This window comes from Aplysia californica, unplaced genomic scaffold, assembly GCF_000002075.1.
Source record: "Aplysia californica isolate F4 #8 unplaced genomic scaffold, AplCal3.0 scaffold00062, whole genome shotgun sequence".
NCBI lineage: Eukaryota > Metazoa > Mollusca > Gastropoda > Aplysiida > Aplysiidae > Aplysia > Aplysia californica.
The window spans coordinates 738010-759110 of record NW_004797332.1 but is presented as its reverse complement, the minus strand read 5'-3'; the positions used below and the strand labels follow the sequence as shown (position 1 = coordinate 759110).

General features: G+C 39.2%; 1 protein-coding gene across 4 annotated transcripts; it reads left to right on the top strand.

Annotated features, from left to right (window-relative positions):
• The first annotated feature begins 573 nt into the window (after positions 1–573).
• On the top strand, positions 574–18946 carry LOC101860960. Of its 4 annotated transcripts, XR_220221.3 has the most exons (5): positions 734–1069; positions 12483–13926; positions 15600–15810; positions 16709–16932; positions 18463–18544. XR_220221.3 is itself a non-coding variant. In XM_005093359.3 (4 exons), exons 2-4 carry the CDS (start codon positions 12514–12516, stop codon positions 18717–18719), a joined length of 1881 nt encoding a protein of 626 aa, XP_005093416.1. In that variant the 5' UTR covers positions 574–709; positions 12483–12513; the 3' UTR covers positions 18720–18946. The 4 variants fall into 4 exon arrangements, 3 of the variants coding, with proteins under 3 accessions (XP_005093416.1, XP_005093415.1, XP_005093414.1); XM_005093359.3 differs by lacking the exons at positions 734–1069; positions 16709–16932 and adding an exon at positions 574–709 and having other exon boundaries at positions 18463–18946; XM_005093358.3 differs by lacking the exons at positions 734–1069; positions 16709–16932 and adding an exon at positions 574–718 and having other exon boundaries at positions 18463–18946.
• The last annotated feature ends 2155 nt before the right edge of the window (positions 18947–21101 follow it).

Genomic DNA, 21101 nt, shown 5'->3' with positions numbered 1-21101 from the left:
CAGAATCCCAAAAGGCAATATTTTATTCTGAACTGTCCCACGGGAAGCATAAAGTTGATGCATCAAAAACAGAAACGCTGCATATACATCCTGGAAATGTCTCTGCAGAAGGTCAACACAAATCTTTCAACACTGACAGATCGAGTTGAAGAGCAGCAGGCAGTCATTGTAGGTGGTAAGTCATTTGAGGCTTAAAGAATAAGAAATTCTGAAACCAAGAGAGAAGTCGAAGTCTGCAAGCTGCACACCCTCAAGTGGAAATGGGGCTTTTGAATGCTCATAATGTGACAAAGTATTCTCTTCCAGAAATGGTCTCAATTGGCCTGATATGCAGAAGCCACTAACTCATCTCAACCTGTAATAATTCTATTTCGCTTTTGATACTATACACTCCACCTCGGCTGCATTGGTCATCATCTGACATAGACGGACACATTTTTATAATTACGTTAAAATACAATAAATCAATATTAAATTGTACAGCTCGCCATACATCAATTTCGTCATTGCACGTTCCTTCAGGCTTGTATCAATGGCGTTACTACTTTTAACCAGCTTATGCATTCGAGTTGTGCGCTGATTGGTAGAAACCCTATATTGGTCTACCACTGGGTAAGGAGAACCTGGCAAGTTGTGTTTATAAAAGATGACGTCCGAAAGGTTCGAATAATTAGCAAAACAAACTAAGGCCAAGAAAAGAAAGGAGAAAGTATGAAGGGTTTGTGAATAATTTTAACCGATATTTAGGAATTCAATAATTACTCTCTTTCAGTATGTTTTATCAGAATATGTATCTACCAATGGTTTTATCTCAATTAGTTTAACAATAGTTTTTGTTTTTGTTTTTTTTCAAATGTAGGCACAGGAAAGTTTATATATTTTAGTGTCTCTGGCAAAATTTAAAAAGTCACTGTCACACTGGTAAGGAGTAAAGATTAACGAAACCCGAAACTCAAAATTGGATCTCAGACTGATGCCTCTATCTAAACAAAACCTGATTGTCAACAGCGTTCTCACCACAGAGGATTTACATTGATGAGATAGCACTTTTTTGCTCTGAACATCGCTGGTAACTTACTCTTAACTAATACCACAACCAGGTCTAGATCTAGATTACAAGATGACGAATATCATCATTTATCATGATCATGATTATGATGATAAAATTCAATGGAGGCATGGAAGATTGGTCCAGTCCATGGCCATGCCACATGCAGAGCTGGTAGTAACGGAGTACAAGTACTCCGGTACTTGTACTTACGTTACAATTTTCGGTACTTTTACTGTACTCCGGTACATTTTGAGAATCAGTACTTTTACTGTACTCCGATACTTTTTATAAAAGTACTTTTGAGTACTTTTCAAGTACATTTTGAGTACTTTTGAAGCTTAATGAAAGAATAAGTGCCGACATTTCCGATCATAATTTACAGAACAAACACCCGGGCGGGCACAGCCGATCAACCAAGAGTTAAAAGTTGAGATTAAAGAACTGCCCGTCGCGTCAAAGATCAGCCACTCTTGTGAAAGTGATCACATGTGCTGTAAAACTCCATGAAACGGTACAATGATCCCCAGACGGGATCACACCGAGGTGTGAACAGACCGATGGGCGTTTCTTTTCCCCAAACATCGCACTCGCATCTGAGCTCGCCACCTGAACTTTCATCCCTCGCTGGGTGGGTTGGGCCTACAAGTTCGCCCCAGGCAGGATCACATCGAACTGTGAACTCTTCCCTGACCATTGAAGTTGAAGGCAGTTTTTCTCTATTCCCGAAACTGCGAGACAGCCTGAATTTTAATTGGTGTGGTCACAGCGTAATGGTACGTAACGACAAAGGCGGGGGGACTCAATCAGAGATGGAAGGCTACAATTTTTGGACAGGTAAAGGGGAGGGGCAACTGGATAAACGTAGATAAAGATCTCGAGACGATATGCTAATGAGTGTACGGTATAATATTATGATTTATGGCTTGCCTCATGCCACTGTGATTGGTCATCAAGGATGACCACTCTTTGCTCGCCATATGTCATAAACCTACCCTGGGGTCACGTCAGTTCTTGGGTCACTGTAGATTCTTCCTTAGCTTCGTCGGGCTAAGATCCCATATTTCCCTTGCTCCCGAGCACTAGGATCTTAGGCGGAGACTACTGTAGTAGAGAATTTTTGGTTACACTACACTTACTAGACTCTAGGAAATTACATGTAGGCCTATTTTGGTTTGCCGTGGGCGCCGTGGACTACACAGTGTGACCAAACTCTGTCTTACCACTATATTATAATCAGTTGAAACTGAAATCGAGTTCTCAATGTATATCAATCTAACAATTTTTTAGGCTACCTAAATTTCTTTTTTCCTTTTTTTGTGGTTTGTGCTTAAGACTACCTTGATTCCTTGAGGATTTGTTAAAGAATTCAAAGCACTTTTTTTTTGCTGGCCATTTTCATCAATTTTTTATTTTCTTAGGTCAACTTTGTCTCTACATTTTCCAATTTTGATACTTTTCCTACTTTCCTACCCCTAGGACTGACTTACATTAGATCATATTGTCTTACTCAAACAAATTCTATTCATAATATCACTTACTCAGTAGTTGCGTCTGTTTGTTTGCTGGGTTGTTTTTTTCAATTTCACGGACAATTTCCACCTCTACGTTCAGTGCGTATATTCAAATGCTTTGTATACTGTTTACATTATTAGTAATAAATGGCCGAATTTGTCAAATATAGGAAATATGATGTTTTGCATTTTGAAGTGTTTTAGCATATTAGCAGAAAGTACTCAAAATGTACTCATAAGTACTTTTTTTAAAAGTACTTGTACTCAAGTACATTTTACAGGAAAGTACTTTTACTGTACTTAAGTACATATTTTAGATTGTACTTAAATTTGTACTTAAGTACCTTTTTAAAAGTACTTTAACAGCTCTGGCCACATGACTCCATCACCATCAAAATTTTTTAAGATACAGTGGAATCCTGTTATAACGAGAGGGAGGGGACCGGTGCGAAATATCCATTATAGAAGGATTCTCGTTACAAGGGATCCAGTAATAAATTCAAGGGAAATAGTAAAGTCTAAAGTAGGCCTAATCTATGTTCTGTTTATTCCTTTTTGTATTTCCCCTGATGATGATTTGTTCAACATGATCTCTAGGTCTTACTTGATCAAAAATCGAATCAGGTTTCTTTCTCTAGTACTAGCAATGTTGACAAATCGGCTTTGGTGATCAGAAAGAAGGGGCTCTGGCTCTAGGCCAACTCGCCCGCTGGGTTGTCCCCCACCCCACCACACCCTGTGGTGCGTTGCGTCTGCTCGAGAACGTCACACATTCACTCCATCCATCACAGCATTGTGACTTCTCCATCCCGCACCAAAGAAGTGAGAGGCTCGGTATGCCTTGATAATCTAGACTGGGCTGGCCTATCACGCGATGCGTTCTGCTTGTCTGCGTATGCCACTCCCTCCCCACTCATTCGCTCCGGCCTTCATTGTTGGTTCTTGTAGGCTCTCCCATTCTTAATTTCGCTGGATCACTGACAACTTTCTCAACTGGCAAGGTTTTATAATATATGTAATTGGTCTGTGCGCTGTGCACAGCAGCAGCAATATTCCGTTAAAACCGACTTGCGTGACGGTCTGATTGCGCAATAGACAGTATTTTATTTACAAAGATAAAGAAGGAGAAAAAACGGTCTTTTAGAATAGTGTCTTTATAACAGACTTCTCATTGTTTCAGGACTCGTTATAAGTGGACTCCACTGTATAACATAATAGATCTAGAATCTAGACTAGATCTATGATACCCTGTTGTTTTGTTTGCATATTATATATACCCGGGGTGAGAATAGCGCAGGCGAGTCTTTTGGCTATTCTCACCCGGTGTGCGTTCACCGTTATAGCCTAGATCTAGGCCAACCAATTTTGCGTTTACCCTGAACCGCAGAATTCTATACTGTGATAACAGAAAATTTTTAGAATTCTGCGCCGTGACGGTGAACAAACGTTCCATTACTACTGTTGTTAGCCTAAAAAAAGTGTACAATTTTGTCTGTGGGCAGTGGAGAGGGAGAGAGAAAAAGAGAGAGAGAGAGAGAGGAGTAGCGCGAGAACTTCCGGGCAAAACAAAATGGCGACCCGCGTAGTTCGGCTCGATTCGAGAGGTCAAATAGCCGTAGCATCTTAGTAGACGACCAAATTAATTTACTTTTGTGTTTAAACATCATTTTTTAACTTTGTTTTGGTCAATTTGATCGTCCCCACCGATAGACAGTATTCAGAAAGAGAAAGAGAAGAGGGGAGGAGTAGATCTTGCGATAACTTCCGGGCAAAACAAAATGGTGACCCGCGTAGTTCAGCTCGATTCGAAAAGTGAAATAGCCATGCCATAGCATCTTTGTAGACGATCAAATTAGAGCTTACTTTTGTGCTATTACGTAATTTTTTCTTTGCTTATATCCATTTGATCGTCCACACCGATAGAAAGTATTCAGAAATTAGGAAAAACAGGTCTTATTTCACACCGGGTGAGAATAGCCAACGGTGGCAAGTCTCACCCGCGGTGAGAGGTCGATCGTATTTCTATTCTCACCCCGAGTGAGAATAGTCACTTTCATAAATAAATGTAGACTATGTATAATATATGTATATTAATGTCTGAACAGTTCTTAGAGATTTGATTTTGATATTTTTGAGGATAAAAGCATTTTAAAGTTTTTTAAGTGGAATAAATTTAAGGCTGTTGTTTTTCTCACCTAGGGTGAAAATAAAAATATAATTTTATTCTCACCCGGGGTGATATGTTATTCTCACCCAGTCTGAGAATGCAATGGATTTTTAGGCCTACCTGGGTGTTGAGAACGGATGATAAAATAATTTGTGAATTGTAAGAGGTTCGTGACCTGCCCCAGAGCGCTGGCCGATTTTTCTTGACTCCCGCGGGGATTGTTATTGTTTCATTTTTTAAAATCTTGAGTGGAGAGTATGCACACATATCTTCATCAAAACCCTTGACAAGTGTAAATATTATATTCTAAATTCAGAAAGGAATTCACTTGCCAGAGTAGTTTGTTTTTAAAAATTATAGCCTTAACTGAACGCTGTTTGATGAAATAATGTTAGATCTAGAATCTAGTAATAGTTTGTCATTGTAATGTTAGAATTGGCATTATTTTATTTACAACACAAAAAAAACATGTTTAATTGTTATCCCTAGCAGAACCCACGATTATTTTTAACCCTCATCCTGCAGGAGCCGGGTTTATATACAATGTCGCCCGATAAGCCTATAAGATAAGATACATCTTTATTGTCCATATCCTGGCACATTGGTTTCGCACGCACACACGTGCACACACATGCACACACAAGTAGGCTTACAATCACATGCATAATATAAATGAGCAACAATATAAACAATAATAATCGTAAGCTAGATATACACTCAATGTTATTTTGATGCATGATGCTCTAAGGTCGTAAATATACTTATACAAGATGGTTAAGATGGAAGCATTTTGATAGATGATGGTAAAAGTGACCTTCTGTATCTTTCTTTGTTACAGATCAGAAGCCTAGGTCTTTTACTTCTGACTGATGTTTTTATTTGAGGGAACAAGAAATGTTTGTTGTCTAAAATTGTTGTATATTTCGGCACCTCGCCCACGTTCTGGTCCCGAATCAGTGTAGCCCCTGGCTCAGCACACGCGCACTGCGCATCATCTTTTACGTGAAATTCGGGTCCCGAGTCGGATCCCCATTCATGCAGGTCAAGTGTGTGTGCGTCAGTCTGCTTGAGTTTGTGTGCGTTTGGGACCTTCTTCTAGAACCGCCTCCCTTGGTTCGTAATCGAGGCATACGTCTCATTCAAAGCATGCAAAGTTGGTAGCTCTAGATGTTCGTCCAATGAAATTATAGAAGAAATCGACCCACTTAGACATGAGGAGCTCAAAAGGATAGTCCGGAAACAACTTTTACAAGACTTCCATTTTTCTACAAAGTCTTTCAAATGAGCTTGATTTTGTATGAAATGATACTACCTGATAAAAAATAAGCTTGTTTGATAGTTTTGAATACCATTATGCAGGTACAAAGAACAATTTGAGTGTAAAACATTTGAAAATTGACCTATATTATACCCTTTCAAACCTCGGGTCATTCATAACGACAAGAGCGTCTAGAAAGGTTATAAAATTCGAATGGGCGTAACTACTCGTAATGTCTTATCAGGTTGTGAGAGGGGGTTATTCATGTGTTTGTAACACTTTATAAATAGAAAGAAAGCTATGAAAGATAGAGCGTTATTTTCATCATCGATTAACACACTCCCTCGGTATTCATGGCGAAAACACACTTTTCCCGGCACGCGCGCTGTACACCAACAGTACACACTGAGTGACCCCGGCGGCCTGCCCGGCACGCCCGACGTAATCGGTTGCTGATAAGATTCGCATCTTGGCACAGACGCAGGACAAGAGTTAAGGAACGCAGTGCCTTGACCATAGGCTTATTTTTTTCTTAATTTTGATTGGTTAAACCATTCAAGAGTAAAATTGTTAATTGTCCATTACAGAACCAATAAATTAATACTGTTGCAACAAAAGGTGACGCTCTTTGGTCAAAAGATAAGTTTTTCCCCCAAATCAACAATAGTCGCCTCTCGCGCTCGAAAGCTGGCCAGCCCGTTGGCGATTTTAGTCGCCTCGTGCTCTCAGCGGAGTGAGAGGAGGAGGCGAGTTTTGTCCCCTGGAGCGCCCAGTGACAGGGGTCCTATGTATAATGATGCCCGAAACTTAAAAAACGGGTGAGAATAGTAGGCTGTCGTTATCCGGGGTGAGAATAGTATCAATTTTATTCTCACCTCGGGTGAGAATAATATCCAGTTTATCCTCACCGTGGGTGAGAATCTCTCTCTCTCTCTTGCCCTTTTTAACTCCCAGTGAAGCACAGGCCATCAACAACATTACTCCAGCGAAGCCTGTCCTGAGCATCCTTTTCTATCTGTTTCCATGATGTCCCCGCTTTTTCAGTTTCCGCTGATACCGCTCGCCTCCATGTACTCCCTATTCTCTCCTCTCCTCGGTGATGAAGGTCCTCCATCTTCCAGAACTGGCGGTCGTGTTGTTTTTGCTGTTGATGTTTTTGTAGCTGCTTTTGTTTTATGGGAAAGGGCTGCTAACCCTTTGCCCAACCGACCTTAGTCGCCTTCTACGACATGCGCGGTACGGATACAGTGGTCCTATTCTTTGCTCCCCTGTCTCTTGGACAGGGCCCCTAGAACCACACGGGTGGCGGGTGAGAATAATCACTCCGTAATAAGTTAATTAGGTCTATCCACCAATTGTGCAGATCAATAGAACGCGCCTAACATATTCACATTCTTATTTTTCAAACTTCCCCCAAATATTTCTATTAAATTATTGGCAGGCGCTATTTGAAATGCCGCGTTCTGAATAGCTCCCATGCAATTTGAAACGCCAGTACTAGTTTTAGATCTAGATCTATAGCCATCGTTTCTACATAATAATATTGTAGTTTTGCCTGAATTGTGGTAGCTTTCTCAGTTTCTTGATAAACCTCCTAGGATTTGACACCTTTTTTATGAAGTTGTCTTATTCCAATCAATATTGGGTAGATCTAGATTTAGATCTCGATTAGATCTAACAATTGTTTCTGACATTGTTTGCACAAAAGTAGACTAGACGTAGTCTCATAATCATAGTCATTTGAGTTTGAGATTGAGCAAGTAAGTCGAAAGACGCTTGGATAACAATAACAAAGGATGCCATTCGGTATAAGCCGTATTTTCTGTCTGCAGTGTCGTTGTACAATAGATCTAGAGCTTCCTAAAAATATTATCTTTAAGTTATCCCTAGAGAACGTTACAAGCTGTCTACATTCTGTAAGTCTAATGTTCAGTGCCTCCAAGCGTGGCATCGAATCCCGGTTCCAGTTTTTTTAATAAAAAAAAAAAAAAGACTCACAGACCAAGACCGCCAGGCCTAAAATCCCTAAATTGGTAAAAGGAAAAGCATAGACTATACTAAATTAGGCCTTCCTTGTAAAGAGGTCCTCTTGGGGACAAAACCAGAATGGGTATGCTTCATCTCTAGGCCTAGGCTACATAAAAAACTACAAAGCAACAAGTTATAATTACGGGAAGAATTTGTTGGTCAGTCGAGAAGAGGACAACAGCAACCAAAAAAAAACAACCCTTCCAGGACCGGGATTTGAGCCCACGTTCATAAAATAAAGGTTTGGCTTCAAGCGCAGACGCGCTGTCCATTTGGCCATCAGAACTTCTGACAACAAAATGTAGATTAAGTTTATAATTTTACACGCGACGACCAGGGTTGGGTTGATTTAAATCAGGTTGATTTAAATCAGTCGATTTTTTTTATTTAAATCAACTTGATTCTTTTAATAAAAATCAGTGATTTCCCCCCTGTCACTGTAAAATAATACAGTTCTCAATTTACTTTTTTTTCATAATTGAAAACCAGGGTTGGGTTGATTTAAATCGGGTCGATTTAAATCAGTTGATTTTTTTATATTTAAATCAACTTGATTTTAAAAATAAAACTCAGTGATTTAAATCACTTTAAAAAAATGTTTTCTGTTTTTACATCTTTAAACGTTCAGAATTCCTTTCCTTGGTTTTATAAAACAGATATAAGGTTTAGTAGACTAAAATTGCTTAAAAGTGTGCTTTCCCCCCCTGTCACTGTAAGTAGTAAAATAATACAGTATTCAATTTACTTTTTTTCATAATTGAAATTAGCATTTTCTTTTTCTTTTTAGACAAACACAAGTGCGTGCTCACACACACACTGTAATAAAAATAAAATGCAAGTTTATCTATGCATAATTACCCCCCCCCCCCCCCCTTCCTTTTAGACTGACATTTTCTTCATTTTTTGTCTCTAGCCATAATTCACTGATATAGCAAATTAAGGCTTTCTTTTGCAGTTGCTTAAATTAATCATTAGTTAAAATAAAGACAATGCATTTCGCACTAAAAGAACATACTTTTAGCCACCAAAAATCCCAAACTGTGTTGACATTTTTTTTAAAATATAAAAAATAAAAAAAATCCGATTTAAATAAAAAAAATCTGATTTAAATTTAAAAAATCGATTTTTAAAATTTTAATTTAAAAAATCAAAAAAATCACCGACCCTGACGACGACACAGCGTTTTATTTAGCTCTGGCGCTAATCGCAACGCTGCGTTTTATTTAGCACTGGCGCCAATGGCAATGCGGCGTTGCAAATAGGCACTTCCTAAATTATTAATAATTTAATATTATTAAATGTGTGTGGCATGGAGAAAGATCCTAGTTATTTGAAATTTTGAATAGTGAAATAAGTAATCAATAAGGCATAAGGACATTTGTAACATAGATCTAGTAACAAATTCGATGGTGAACATGCTGATTAAAATTTTTTTTCAAATATCTTTAATAGTTTTAAAGATATGCCACATTTGATAACACATGGTGTAAAAACAAAGTTTGGAGAAACACCGCTTTGCCTTTGTATTTATGTTGACCCAATTTCTAGCACATTTTAAACCTTTGACTTTGGTGAAGTACATGTTGCAAAAATAATTAACCCCTTCATTGCCTTTAAATGGCATACCTGGCATGTCATGAAAATGCAAAATTTTTAGCGCTGTGCTGTACCATGTACGTCACAGAAGTTGGCAAATATTTGCCGCTCCTGGTTGCCTATATATATGTTACGTTACATGTATGGAACTCTTATAACCTGGCTCTAATTCTTCTTTACGGAGTTTTAGCCACAAGGGCTGTGTAGATTTGTATTCGAAATCAAAGACGCGCATATCGGTACCAAATTTACTAGTATTACTTTACTGTCAAGCTTGCTAGCGATCGATAAACACAGATCTAGGCTTGCGGGCAGCCGCATGCTCATGTAGAACATAATAAAAAGCATCGAAGTCTTTTTAAAAAGGCAAATAGGTTCACTTTTTTACTTAGATTTGCAGGTTATTTGAAATTATGAGTAAGATGGGAGGAAATGGGGAAAAAGAATAGTGAGACAAGCAAGACAATCGAAGACCCGGTGTCCAAATATGTCATGGGTGCACTAGATCTAGACCATGCGTCCATTAACACTGAGACATTAGGCTGCTTCTCTGGGTAACGAGCTCAGTTGAAAACAAGTCCTGACATTAGGAACACGTACCCCTTGGCAACGAAAGGGTTTATATTTTTAAAAAATTAGATTTGAAGTATTGCAAAATCCTTTCAATTGAACATGTTATTTAGAAAGGGTTGAATGTGTGTTTTCTAATGGAATTAAATTTTTGACCAGGTACGACTTTTTTGGCCTTTTCAGAAAAACCCATTAATCAAAAACAGCTTTGCAAGCAACTGGGACCTTTCTCCAGGCACATAAACAATTAATTATCAATGATATTTAACTGATATAAAAATATAAATACAGATTAGAGTATTTTAAATTTTGATTTCACTTGGCTTTTGGTTTAGGTTTGGCTATATTCTCCTTCAACTGATGCATGTATGCTCGAGATGAGTAAAAATGCCCTCTATATTATTAGTCTAGTGCTTTTACCTTTCTTTGAAGAGAAGATTAATTATAAGACACTCACATCAATACATTTGCTCATGCAGATCGGACAACTTATTGCTTTGCCATTTACATATAAATTCATCATTATATTATATATATAATGTGAGGCATCATGGTGAAATGAGGCACTCGTCAAAATAATGAAATCAGAGAAATTGGCTCTTTTCCACCAGTCTGGCAAGTTTTATTGAAATTTTAACTTTTGCTTCAACACCTTTATTGTCTATGTAAAAATATATTTCTGCATGGATTTTACTGAAAAACGCTGATTAAAGATACAGAAAATCTAAATTTTTAGTTTACAAGGGCTCTCAAGCTATGGAAATCACCAGACTTTGGTGGTCATTTTCTCGCTAATTTACCTCTGAAATCAGGCAACCCCCAACCTCCTTCAATTGCAAATATCTCAACTTCTATTCGCGATGGATGGGCATTTTTTTTTTCATTGCAAGATAGACAAATGAAGGAGCTTGAAGATGACACCGAAAAACTCCACATGCCCAAAAATTGACAGGTGCCTGATTCCACAGTTTAGTGACACATAAAACGTTTTTAGTAGAAATGTTTTTCCTATAGTTGAGGTTGATATTAAAAGTCTACATGCAAACACCCCCACGTTTTGGCAAAGGCTCAAATAGCAGTAAGTAGTCACTGATCCCATAATCCACGAGGATCGTAGGGGCGCTGTATGATAGAGAGCCTCGTCAGTTGCCTACACTTTTTTTCACTTTTTTTTTTGTGGGCGCCTGAGTTTGGGCGAAGGATTTCCCTGTCCACTCCGCAATGTTGTCAGTCCACCTCTTTCTTTGCCTTCCTCTCCTTCTCCTCCCCTGCACAGTTCCCTGAAGAATGGTCTTGGATTGGCCATATGATACAGCAGTCTTGTAGTAAAGTCAGCAATCTTCCAGATAGGAAAGTTTTATTCACATTTACTGGAATCATGTCTTTAGGATTAGGGACAGGCCTGAAACCGTAACCTTACCCTAGATTCAGGTAGTAGGGTCAGGATCAGGGTCTTGTGAAGGCTCTAGTTTTCAAGTGCAATAAAGTGAGCTTGAATGAAAAATATTATTCAATTATGTCTAAGTTTTGAAATTTTGATCCCTGTTGGGCCCTTAATACACTGCATTGTTGTGAATTTCTGTCACCGATATTCTAAGAGCAAAATGAGTCTGACAATTTTTAACTATTTAATTAACTGATCACTTATTTAGAGAGGCATAATGAAGAGGGAAGGTGGTTTCAAGCCTATAATTTCCTTTTTGAATGGTTGTGTGGCCTTTGAGCGCAAACATCAGTTTGTTTACAATTAAAGTGAATTTATTTTAAAATGTCAGAGTAGACCTAGCGTGAGTGCTGCTTTACACTGCATGACAAGGATTCAGGTGATGAATGTGCTAGATGTAATGGTTTTCAGATTTTAATTCTTTTTTTGTAACCTATTGTCACGTTCAATTTTAGCAATGTGCTGAAAATTTCCTACTGATTGGGGTGTTTTTGCCAAGACACAGGTACAGTGCTGGTGTATGGGAACAAAGGTTTTGTGCTCTCTTTGCTGGCTGGGTGGAAAGTGTTAAGTAGGTGCCAGTTGTTGAATTTGAAAAGATGGATCTTTTCACATGCACCCCATTTCGATGGTGCTCAGGGCATATGTGCCTTACTCACCACATTCTTTGTAGTTTCTGTCGTCAGAGAGCACTATTGAAGTTATAAAAAGTTCAGTTTTTCGTGGCTAAATAACTTGGTGCAGTGTAATACAAGAGAGTTGCATAACCGTTTTTCATTTTATGGTCAAATTTATTAATGTAAATGAAATTATATATTGTTGCTCTTGATAATTTTTATCTTTTTTTTTCCCGACAGGTATTCAAACTGTGTCTCAACTCTGACAAAGATGAGTGTAGTGAAGGTGAAGAAACACCTCATACTGGAGGAGAAGATACAGGCGATCGACATGAGTGAACAGGGGGCATCTCATATTGCCATTGCTAAATACTTTGATGTGTCAAAGACACAAATCTCTAACTTAATGAAAAGAAAAGAAGAGGTTAGAGCAATTTGGAATGATGGCTGTGTCCATCAGAAGAAAATTCTAAAACCATCATTGAGGCACCCAGAGGTTGAAGAGGTCGTAGTAAAGTGGTTATTACAAGCGAGGAAAAATGGCATTCATGTGAAGAGAGAATTTTTGCAGGCTAAAGTTATTGCTGTGGCCTCTGAATATGGAGTTCCGTTTTCTCCCAGCAATGGCTGGATACATAGTTTTAAAAAGCGACATCATTTATATACTGGAGAGAATTTAGATGAGTCTTTGTTCAATGATAGTACGGACATGAAAGTGGAGCGAGAAAAAGATGGAGACTCGTCTAAAGATGATGAGACCTTTAATTGTTCACAACATAATATCACAAAGAATGAGCAAATGCTGTCTGGATTAAGGAACACAGAAGGGGCAAAGTCCACAGAAAAACTGCCAACCGGTGACTTACGAAAAGGTCTACTGAAAAAAAGGAAAAGATCTAGTGAACCCGGCAGTGGATTAGACAAGCAGCATAAATCTAGTGAACCCGGCAATGGATTAGACAAGCAGCATAAATCTAGTGAACCCGGCAATGGATTAGACAAGCAGCATAAATCTAGTGAACCCGGCAGTGGATTAGACAAGCAGCATAAATCGACGAAGATAATGGCAAGGGATTTACAACATTTTGCAATGGGAGGAGCTCAGGCTGAAGGAGATGAAAGGCCTGCAGCATTCGATGTTGAGGACAGTTATGAGCTGGAAAATGTGTTTGTTTGTCTTGGTGCAGGACTTTTTTTTAAAGCTCGTCCAAGGCCTGTTTATCTTCAGAAGAAAAAGCAGTGTGCAGATGGCCGGCAGGCAGACCAACGCATCTCAATGGTACTCATGTGCAGCGGAGTTGGAGAGAAATTCTCTCCTCTTATAGTAGGACGCTGTCAAACTTTATCCCTCTCACCGGGTCTTTTACCGGTCAAATTTATGCCTGAGTATGCAGCTCACAGTAAATCATGGCTCACACAGAGTATCTTTAAGAACTATTTGTCTCGACTTAACGAAAAGTTGTCACACGAGGAAAGACACATAGTGTTACTGTTGCATCCAGGTGTCCCTGCTTTGGGTACTTCTTATAGCCACATCAAGACTTTGCCTATCAATAGTTCTTCAGCAGGGATTTTCTACACAGATATTGTTCACCCTCTAAAAGTTTGCTATCGCAAGAAGTTTCTGAGACACTTACTGAGCTTGAAATACCAGTCAGTCTCAACTTCTGATCTTGCCAAGCAGGTAATGTTTTGGCTTCTCGTATTTCGTCAGAATTAAATTAAACTAGGAAGTTACAGTAGAGTCCGTGTATGATGTACTTAGTTGTGATGAATTTGAAGTTTTGTGTAAGATAAATTGTAATATTTCTCATGATTCTCTCCCTTTTGTAGGCTTTGTATTTGAAGTCAAGATAGCATGAAAATTAATGGGTATAAAGTTTGCTTTTAAAGTGAGTTAATTAGTCAACGCCACAATTCTAAAAGGAAATCTTGATTTATTTTAAATAAAGCCCACAAAATTGCACGAAAAAATTTGCTAATTTTCATAAGGATCAGCTTTCAGCCGAGCCGTCATCTCCTGCAGTGCATAATTTGTTGGTTATTCTTGGCTGTTTACACATATCTTCTGTTTAATTTAAGTGGGGTAATTTATGTTGTGCTTCCTAATCATAACTCTATGTATTATTGTTCTACTTTTGTTGTTTCTGGGGTATTTTTTCCTTTGAGAACGGTATAGAGGCAAACCAAATCCCACCCGGGGGGCTCTCGTGGCCTAGAGGTTAAGGTGTTGGCCTCTCATTCAAAGGTCCCTGGTTCGAATCCGGGCAGCGACCGAAAAATTTTCTTCTCTAAAATTGTCTCCATTTACCTCCTTTCCTGCTCTCTAGCAATGTTCTGTTGTCTGCTTTCATTTCCTCTTCCTGCCCCCACCCCCTCACCTCCTATGCCCCCTCCTCTGGGCTCCTGACTCTTTCTGCAGCCTTTCTACTGCTACTCCTTGGCTCCTCCTTACTGCTGTCTTTCTGCCACACCCCTGATCTTCTGGTAGGAAAGATCTACACCTAGCCTTCTCGGACAAGGGCGAAAAATCTCGGAGGGCCCGTGTGCAAGTTGCGCACGTTAAAGATCCCTTGGTGGTCTAAAATCGATAAGAGTAGGCTTCGGCCGCCACCCGGGCAAAAATTCAAAATTTCCTACCAACTGAAAATATTAGGTGTGTCCCGCGCGCTCATATGACCTATGCAGTTGCGAGCGCCGTAAAACACTTTACAAAACAAACAACAAATCCCACCCAGATTACCACACTTATGTATAAAAACAAGGCTCGGTTGTGAGTACCTTTCTTTTTATTTTTTTAAAAAGTGTACTACGAAATCGGGTCCTTGCAAGGAGGCAGTCATAAACAGAAATGTTTACTGGAAGCTGGGAAAGATCTTTGTTTTAAAGTTTCCCTGTTTATTTCAGTCTTTTCTTCATGAGGAGGCTGCTTTTCTATTTCTAGCAGAGTCAGTTTCTCATCATAGGCACCTCCAGAGACTAGATGTTTGTGTGTATTTTATCTTTGTTTTTGTTGTAACAGTGTAAAAATATATTATGCATGATGGAGGAAAACTGAAAGTATATGATAATGGACTTAGGACTGAGACCAAACTTGGTGTAATTCAGTGTTTTAGAAATACCGTCAAAATCGTCGAAGATGGCCACCCATTGTCGAGGAGAAGAGTGATTGTCTCAGACAAGATTGTCTTGGATAGGGTCTTGATAGAAAAAAACTCGAAAGGGGATGTGGAAAGTGGTTTCATTGTCTTGGAGAGGTGGCCATTAGAGTAGGTTCAACTGTATTTTGAATTGATTTTTTTGTAAGTGGTCTGTTTAATTTTTATATAACCCACTGCACCTGACTGACCCTTCCAGGTGACGGTACTAGATGCCATAGTGTGGCTTCGTTCTGCTTGGGAGGGCGTGTCACCGTCTTTTATCTCCAAGGCTTTCCTTCGATGTGGCCTGAACGGTGTTCAATTGGAAGTAACGGAAGGCACAGAAGCACCAGCCCAAGCTTCTGCGGAAGAGGACGGGAAAGCTCTGTTGCCAGATGGGGTTTCTTTCAACGATTTTGCAAAAATAGGTACAGCATACATATTAATTTGTACATGTTTGAATTTACTCTAAACAACAGCCATGGAACACCAAGCCCCAAAAATTTGTATGGTACCTAAAAATGAGGACTATTGTTTTCATATGAGTGTTTCAGTATTGTATAACATAATTGTATGGTAATAACAAAAATAATGATAATATTTTAAACTTATTATATACGTATGTTTTATAGCGTCGCAATAATTTTCAATAAAATAAAATACATAATTTGGCAGCTTACACAGTGACATAAAACATGCATGCATAGCAGACCATTACACAAAAAAGACAATCACTGTGGCTGCTGGTCACACTTGCTGTGGAAAGAAGAATCAATCTAGCTGGTAAAATAGGATTTAAATAAATACGTGTCTTAAGAATGAGTTTAAATGCAGTCAACGTAGGGCCTCTCCAAAAAAATGTTGTTTTCTGTATCTCCTGGTAAGGTTTTAGTTAATAATAATTTTTAATGATCCACATTACCATTTCACTCTGTTGATATCTTTCTTTTCAGTGCCGGTTTTTCTAAAAATGTGCCTAATTGCATTGATATTCTGTTACAGTTGATTTAAACAAACAAATATGTTAATTTGTCTTCGTGATTCAAATCTATTTCGTGTGTTTACATAGAACTTTGACTTTTATGGAATGAAAAAAAAATTGTCCTTAGCTAAAAAATTAATTTGTTAGGAGATAAAAAAATTTATCTAATGCTTTTAACATTTGTAGGCTACCTAATTTATATCTTTCCCTGCTTTTTTTTCAACATTAAACATTTTAGTTTTGACACAAAGTTTCTCAAGCTCATATAACCGATACCACATATTATAAGAAACTGATAAAAATTTTTATTAAAAATAATTTTGGGGCCTTGTGCATTTGAACAGCTGGCCGACGAATGAGCTTACGTTCCACAAGTGAAGCCAAAAACAGCAACTTTCCCTTGTGATAATTTTGTCACATACAGTGGATGGTTGGCTCTGGTGTGGTTTCAAATACAGTAGTCTCCACCTAAGATCCGGGTGCTTGGGAGCAAGGAAAAAATGCAGGATCTTAGGCGAACCGGGATCTTAACCGAATGGCCAGAGGGAAGAATCCACAGTAACTCATGGTGAGGCCCAACATCTGTACAATGATCTCCCCTTACTTTAAAATGAACTGGCGTAACCCCTGAGTACGAAAAGTTCTTTTCAGGAGTTAAATTTTCCCTTCTTTTTGTTTCGGGGAGGGGGTGGGGCTTTTAAAAAAATACAGTGTACTGTCGGGTGGGAACCAGTTGGCTTCAGGCAACGCACCAATCAAAAATGTATTGCTTTCCATCTCAGATGAAGTTCCCGGCTCATGTCATGATGCATCATAAATCATTGTGTTGTGACCACACTGACTAATTTAAAAAAAATAAAAGGCAGGTTCACTGCCAACAGATGACCACATTATGCAAAACCGATTAGACATTCCACGAGTATGGGCGCCTGTCTGCCTAGGAAGTTTGAGCGCAAAACTGAAAGACGAGAACGATGATTGCAGTCTGATGCTTGCTTGTAGGCCCTCCCCACTTAGTATGTGATGTAAGATTAGGCGGACGGCTCAGATGATCCAGGAAAGCAACGCGTCAACGAGTTCACACCTTGGTGCGATCCTGTCTGGGGCAAACATTGTAACCGCTTATCGAGATTTACAACAGAGGTGTGATCACATTCATGAGAGTAGATAATCCATGACGTGACGCATTTTTTTGCTACTTGGTTAATCAGCTGAGGGCGCCCAGGTTTCTTATTCTTTTTTTTTTTTTAAAAGAAAACAAACAACTAAATTGTTACCTGAAAAGCGGGATCTTTGCCAAATGTAACTCCTTCAGTGCGGGTCAGAGCGTGATCCTAGGGATGACTTTTTTATATGTAGTAAAAATTCTGTTTTACAAAACAGCAGGATCTTAGGCGAACCGGGACCATAAGTAGTGGAATCTTAGGCGGAGACTACTGTATCAGTCATCTTTATTTATCCTCCTATTTTCTTTGTATGTTACTGTCTAATAACATCTCTAATTTTCAGCAGTTGTATAACCTAATTTTGTTGCAAGTGCTGCAAAATACATACTAAAACTTTAAAAAAGGAAACACGCGCTTCTAACTTGTGCCACCACGTATTCTATAGATGATCATCTTTCCCTTGCGGTAAAATTCTCACATACTCTCAGACCATGCTTGCAGCTGAGTTGCTAGACCCAAGAACAATGAAAACTGCTCTCGTTGTCACTTTACATTCACTACTGCCACCATGTAGTGTACAGGAGACCATGTTTCCTTTTTGATAAAATTGCTAATGTTCAGACCTTACTTGCAACAGAGTAAAAGTGAAAATGATAATTGCTCTCATTTTCTCTCTAATCTTACTTGTGCCACCATGTATTTTACAGATGATCCCTTGTGGGTGGTTTGAGGGTGCTCTGGTGTTGTTTGCTCTTTTTTCCCATCAAACACCTATCATCCCTATCTCTGTCCTCTTTCTTTTTTGTGTTTGTTACTCTCTTGTAACACATCTAATCTTCGGCACTTATATATGGCTTTATTGTGTAGCAAGTGCCGTAAAACTCTTAAGAAAATTAAACAGATGATCACTGATACCATTATTTTTTCTGCAGATGATCATCTGACCACTTTTGACCCATCAGAGGGTGAAGGGAGGGAAGGAGAGTCTGTGGTGGAAGCAGAGGAAGATGTTCCACAGGAAACAGAGGAGTCCCAACCATCTCATGTGTCCTGGGACAGGGCCATGAAGTGCCTGGAGAAGGTTCAACTCTGTGCCTTCCAGAACAGCAACCCAACTCTGTTGCATCATGTGAGGGAAGCGGAGTACTGTTTGATGTCTCAGCGTAGAGAAACGGAGGGTGATGTGTAAACACTTGTAAAGAGAGACAGTCGTACAGTGGAACTCGGATTCAACGAGCTCGGATTCAATGAGAACTCGGATTGAACGAGATGAGATAGGCTCCCCGTTTTTTTTCTTCTTTAAAATCAATAAAAATAACCCGGATTGAATGAGCAATTAAATCAGTGAGCTCGGATTCAACGAGGTCGCTTCCAGGGTGAACAGCCCCCGCAGACGCGGCTTCACTCATTTTTCTCCCAGAACGAACTTTATCTATTCTCGGAAACCATCCATTGCACATGCATCGTGAACCATTATTCACTTACCCGATTGCATGGGACCAATCAGCGGCCTCTATTCATGCCAACACATGCGTTGTTGACACGCGCACGTGTCTACTCTGGTGTGTGTCGGGGTCAGATGGGCAGCCTGCACACGTACGGCTGTGTGTGCGTGTCGGGGGGGGGGGGGGGGGGGGGTGGCACTAGCAGTCTGGGCGTTGGACGCCACAGATACAAACGCGTCAGTCTTTTTCCCCCCTCGGCAACAGATCACTATTACGATGATAAGCTAATCTTGACATAGATCTACATAATGAATTGTACGCTGGTCTATGGAATCAAAAGTTGCCGAATGCTTGGCTCTACACAGCAACACAACTTTTTGTTAAACAATCGAGATGACTCAGGCGTGTGCATTTGAACGAATCAGGTCTTTTTTTACACGGCTCATAATAAGCAGGCATATCAGGCACTACTTGTGACTTCTCTTTATATACATTACTTGCTTAGTGCCTGTAATTATCTACACAAACCTCATGATTGCTATAACGAACACTCGGATTCAACGAGATTTTAGGTCAGGCCCGGTGACCTCGTTGAATCCGAGTTCCACTGTAGTATTGTTCTTCAAAATGCTCTTTGCTTGTATATTTGAACTGTTGAACTGTACATTGTTGTTATCTTCATCTTTTTAAAGGTTATTTTCATCATTGAAGTTTGGTGGTAATAATATGCATGATTTTAACTTTAAGTAGGTCATTCATTGGTGTGAATGGAGAATCCAGCCTTTGAATTTACAGTCACATCCCAATATACTGCCTCTGAATTATACCTCCAGCTCAGCCAGGTTTTGCCAGTGCATGAAAAGAAACACCTATATGAACATACTGTTTATTTGTCCCTATCGCCATCCGCCAACAGCATCAATTGTATTGTCCTTTCTAAATACTAAACAAATGTAAATTTACCACAAAAGTTACCACGATTAACCTTGGCAGTAGTGGAAAGAGAAGCCATGCTATTTAATGTCTGTTTAATTCTGTAGTTGAGCCCCTTGATCCATTGGTCATGGTGTAGTTTTTTGGGGGGGGGTTTGGGAGGTGAGTCATAACAGATTGTCCAGCCTCTAAATGGAAAACCATGCATTTCAAAGGGTTCTGGTTTTTAAAGAGGGCATACTAGATATTCACAAAAGTGACTTAGACTTAGAGTACTAAGATCCTAATTATTCTTTTCAGAAGGGTTAAAAAAAGGTACCCTTGAGGTGCTTCATGCATTTCCTCAACCAGTGGCTCAAGCTATTCCGAGTTTATTCTTGCTCGTAATTCAAATAATCATACAAACAAAAGTACTGTAGAACTCGGATTCAACGAGAACTCGGATTCAACGAAATGAGATAGATTCCCCATTTTTTGTCTTCTTTAAACTCAATAAAAATATCCCGGATTCTACGAGCACTTAAATCAGCGAGTTCGGATTCAACGAGGTCGCTTCCAGGGTGAACAGCCCCCACAGACGTGGCTTCGCTCATTTTTCTTCCAGAACGAACTTTATCTATTCCCGGAAACTATCCATTGCACCTGCATCGTGAACCATTATTCACTTACCCGATTGCATACGACCAATCAGCGGCCTTTTTTCATACAAACACATGCGTTCTTGTCACGCGCACGTGTCTTCTCTGGCGTGTGTCGGGTATGCTAGGCTCTAAACTGCAACACAATTTTTTGGTAAACAATTGAGATGACACAGGTGTATGCATTTGAACGAATAGGTCTTTTTTTTTTTTACATAGCTCCTAATAGTAATATGCAGGCATTTCAGGCACTACTTGTGACTTCTCTTTATACATTACTTGCTCAGTGCGGTAATTATCTACACAAAACCTCGTGATTGCTATAACGAACACTCGGATTCAACGAGATTTCAGGTTTGGCCCGGCGACCTCGTTGAATCTGGGTTCCACTGTATCACACCTATTGTAAATCTGTTTTCATTTCAATAAAATACAAGATAAAAATGATAAAATTTGAAAATTATAAGTGTCTACTTTGACTTTGAATAATTATCCAACAATGAATGTTGTAAAAAAACCACCATTGAAATACCAACAGACAGGGTTAAATCGGGA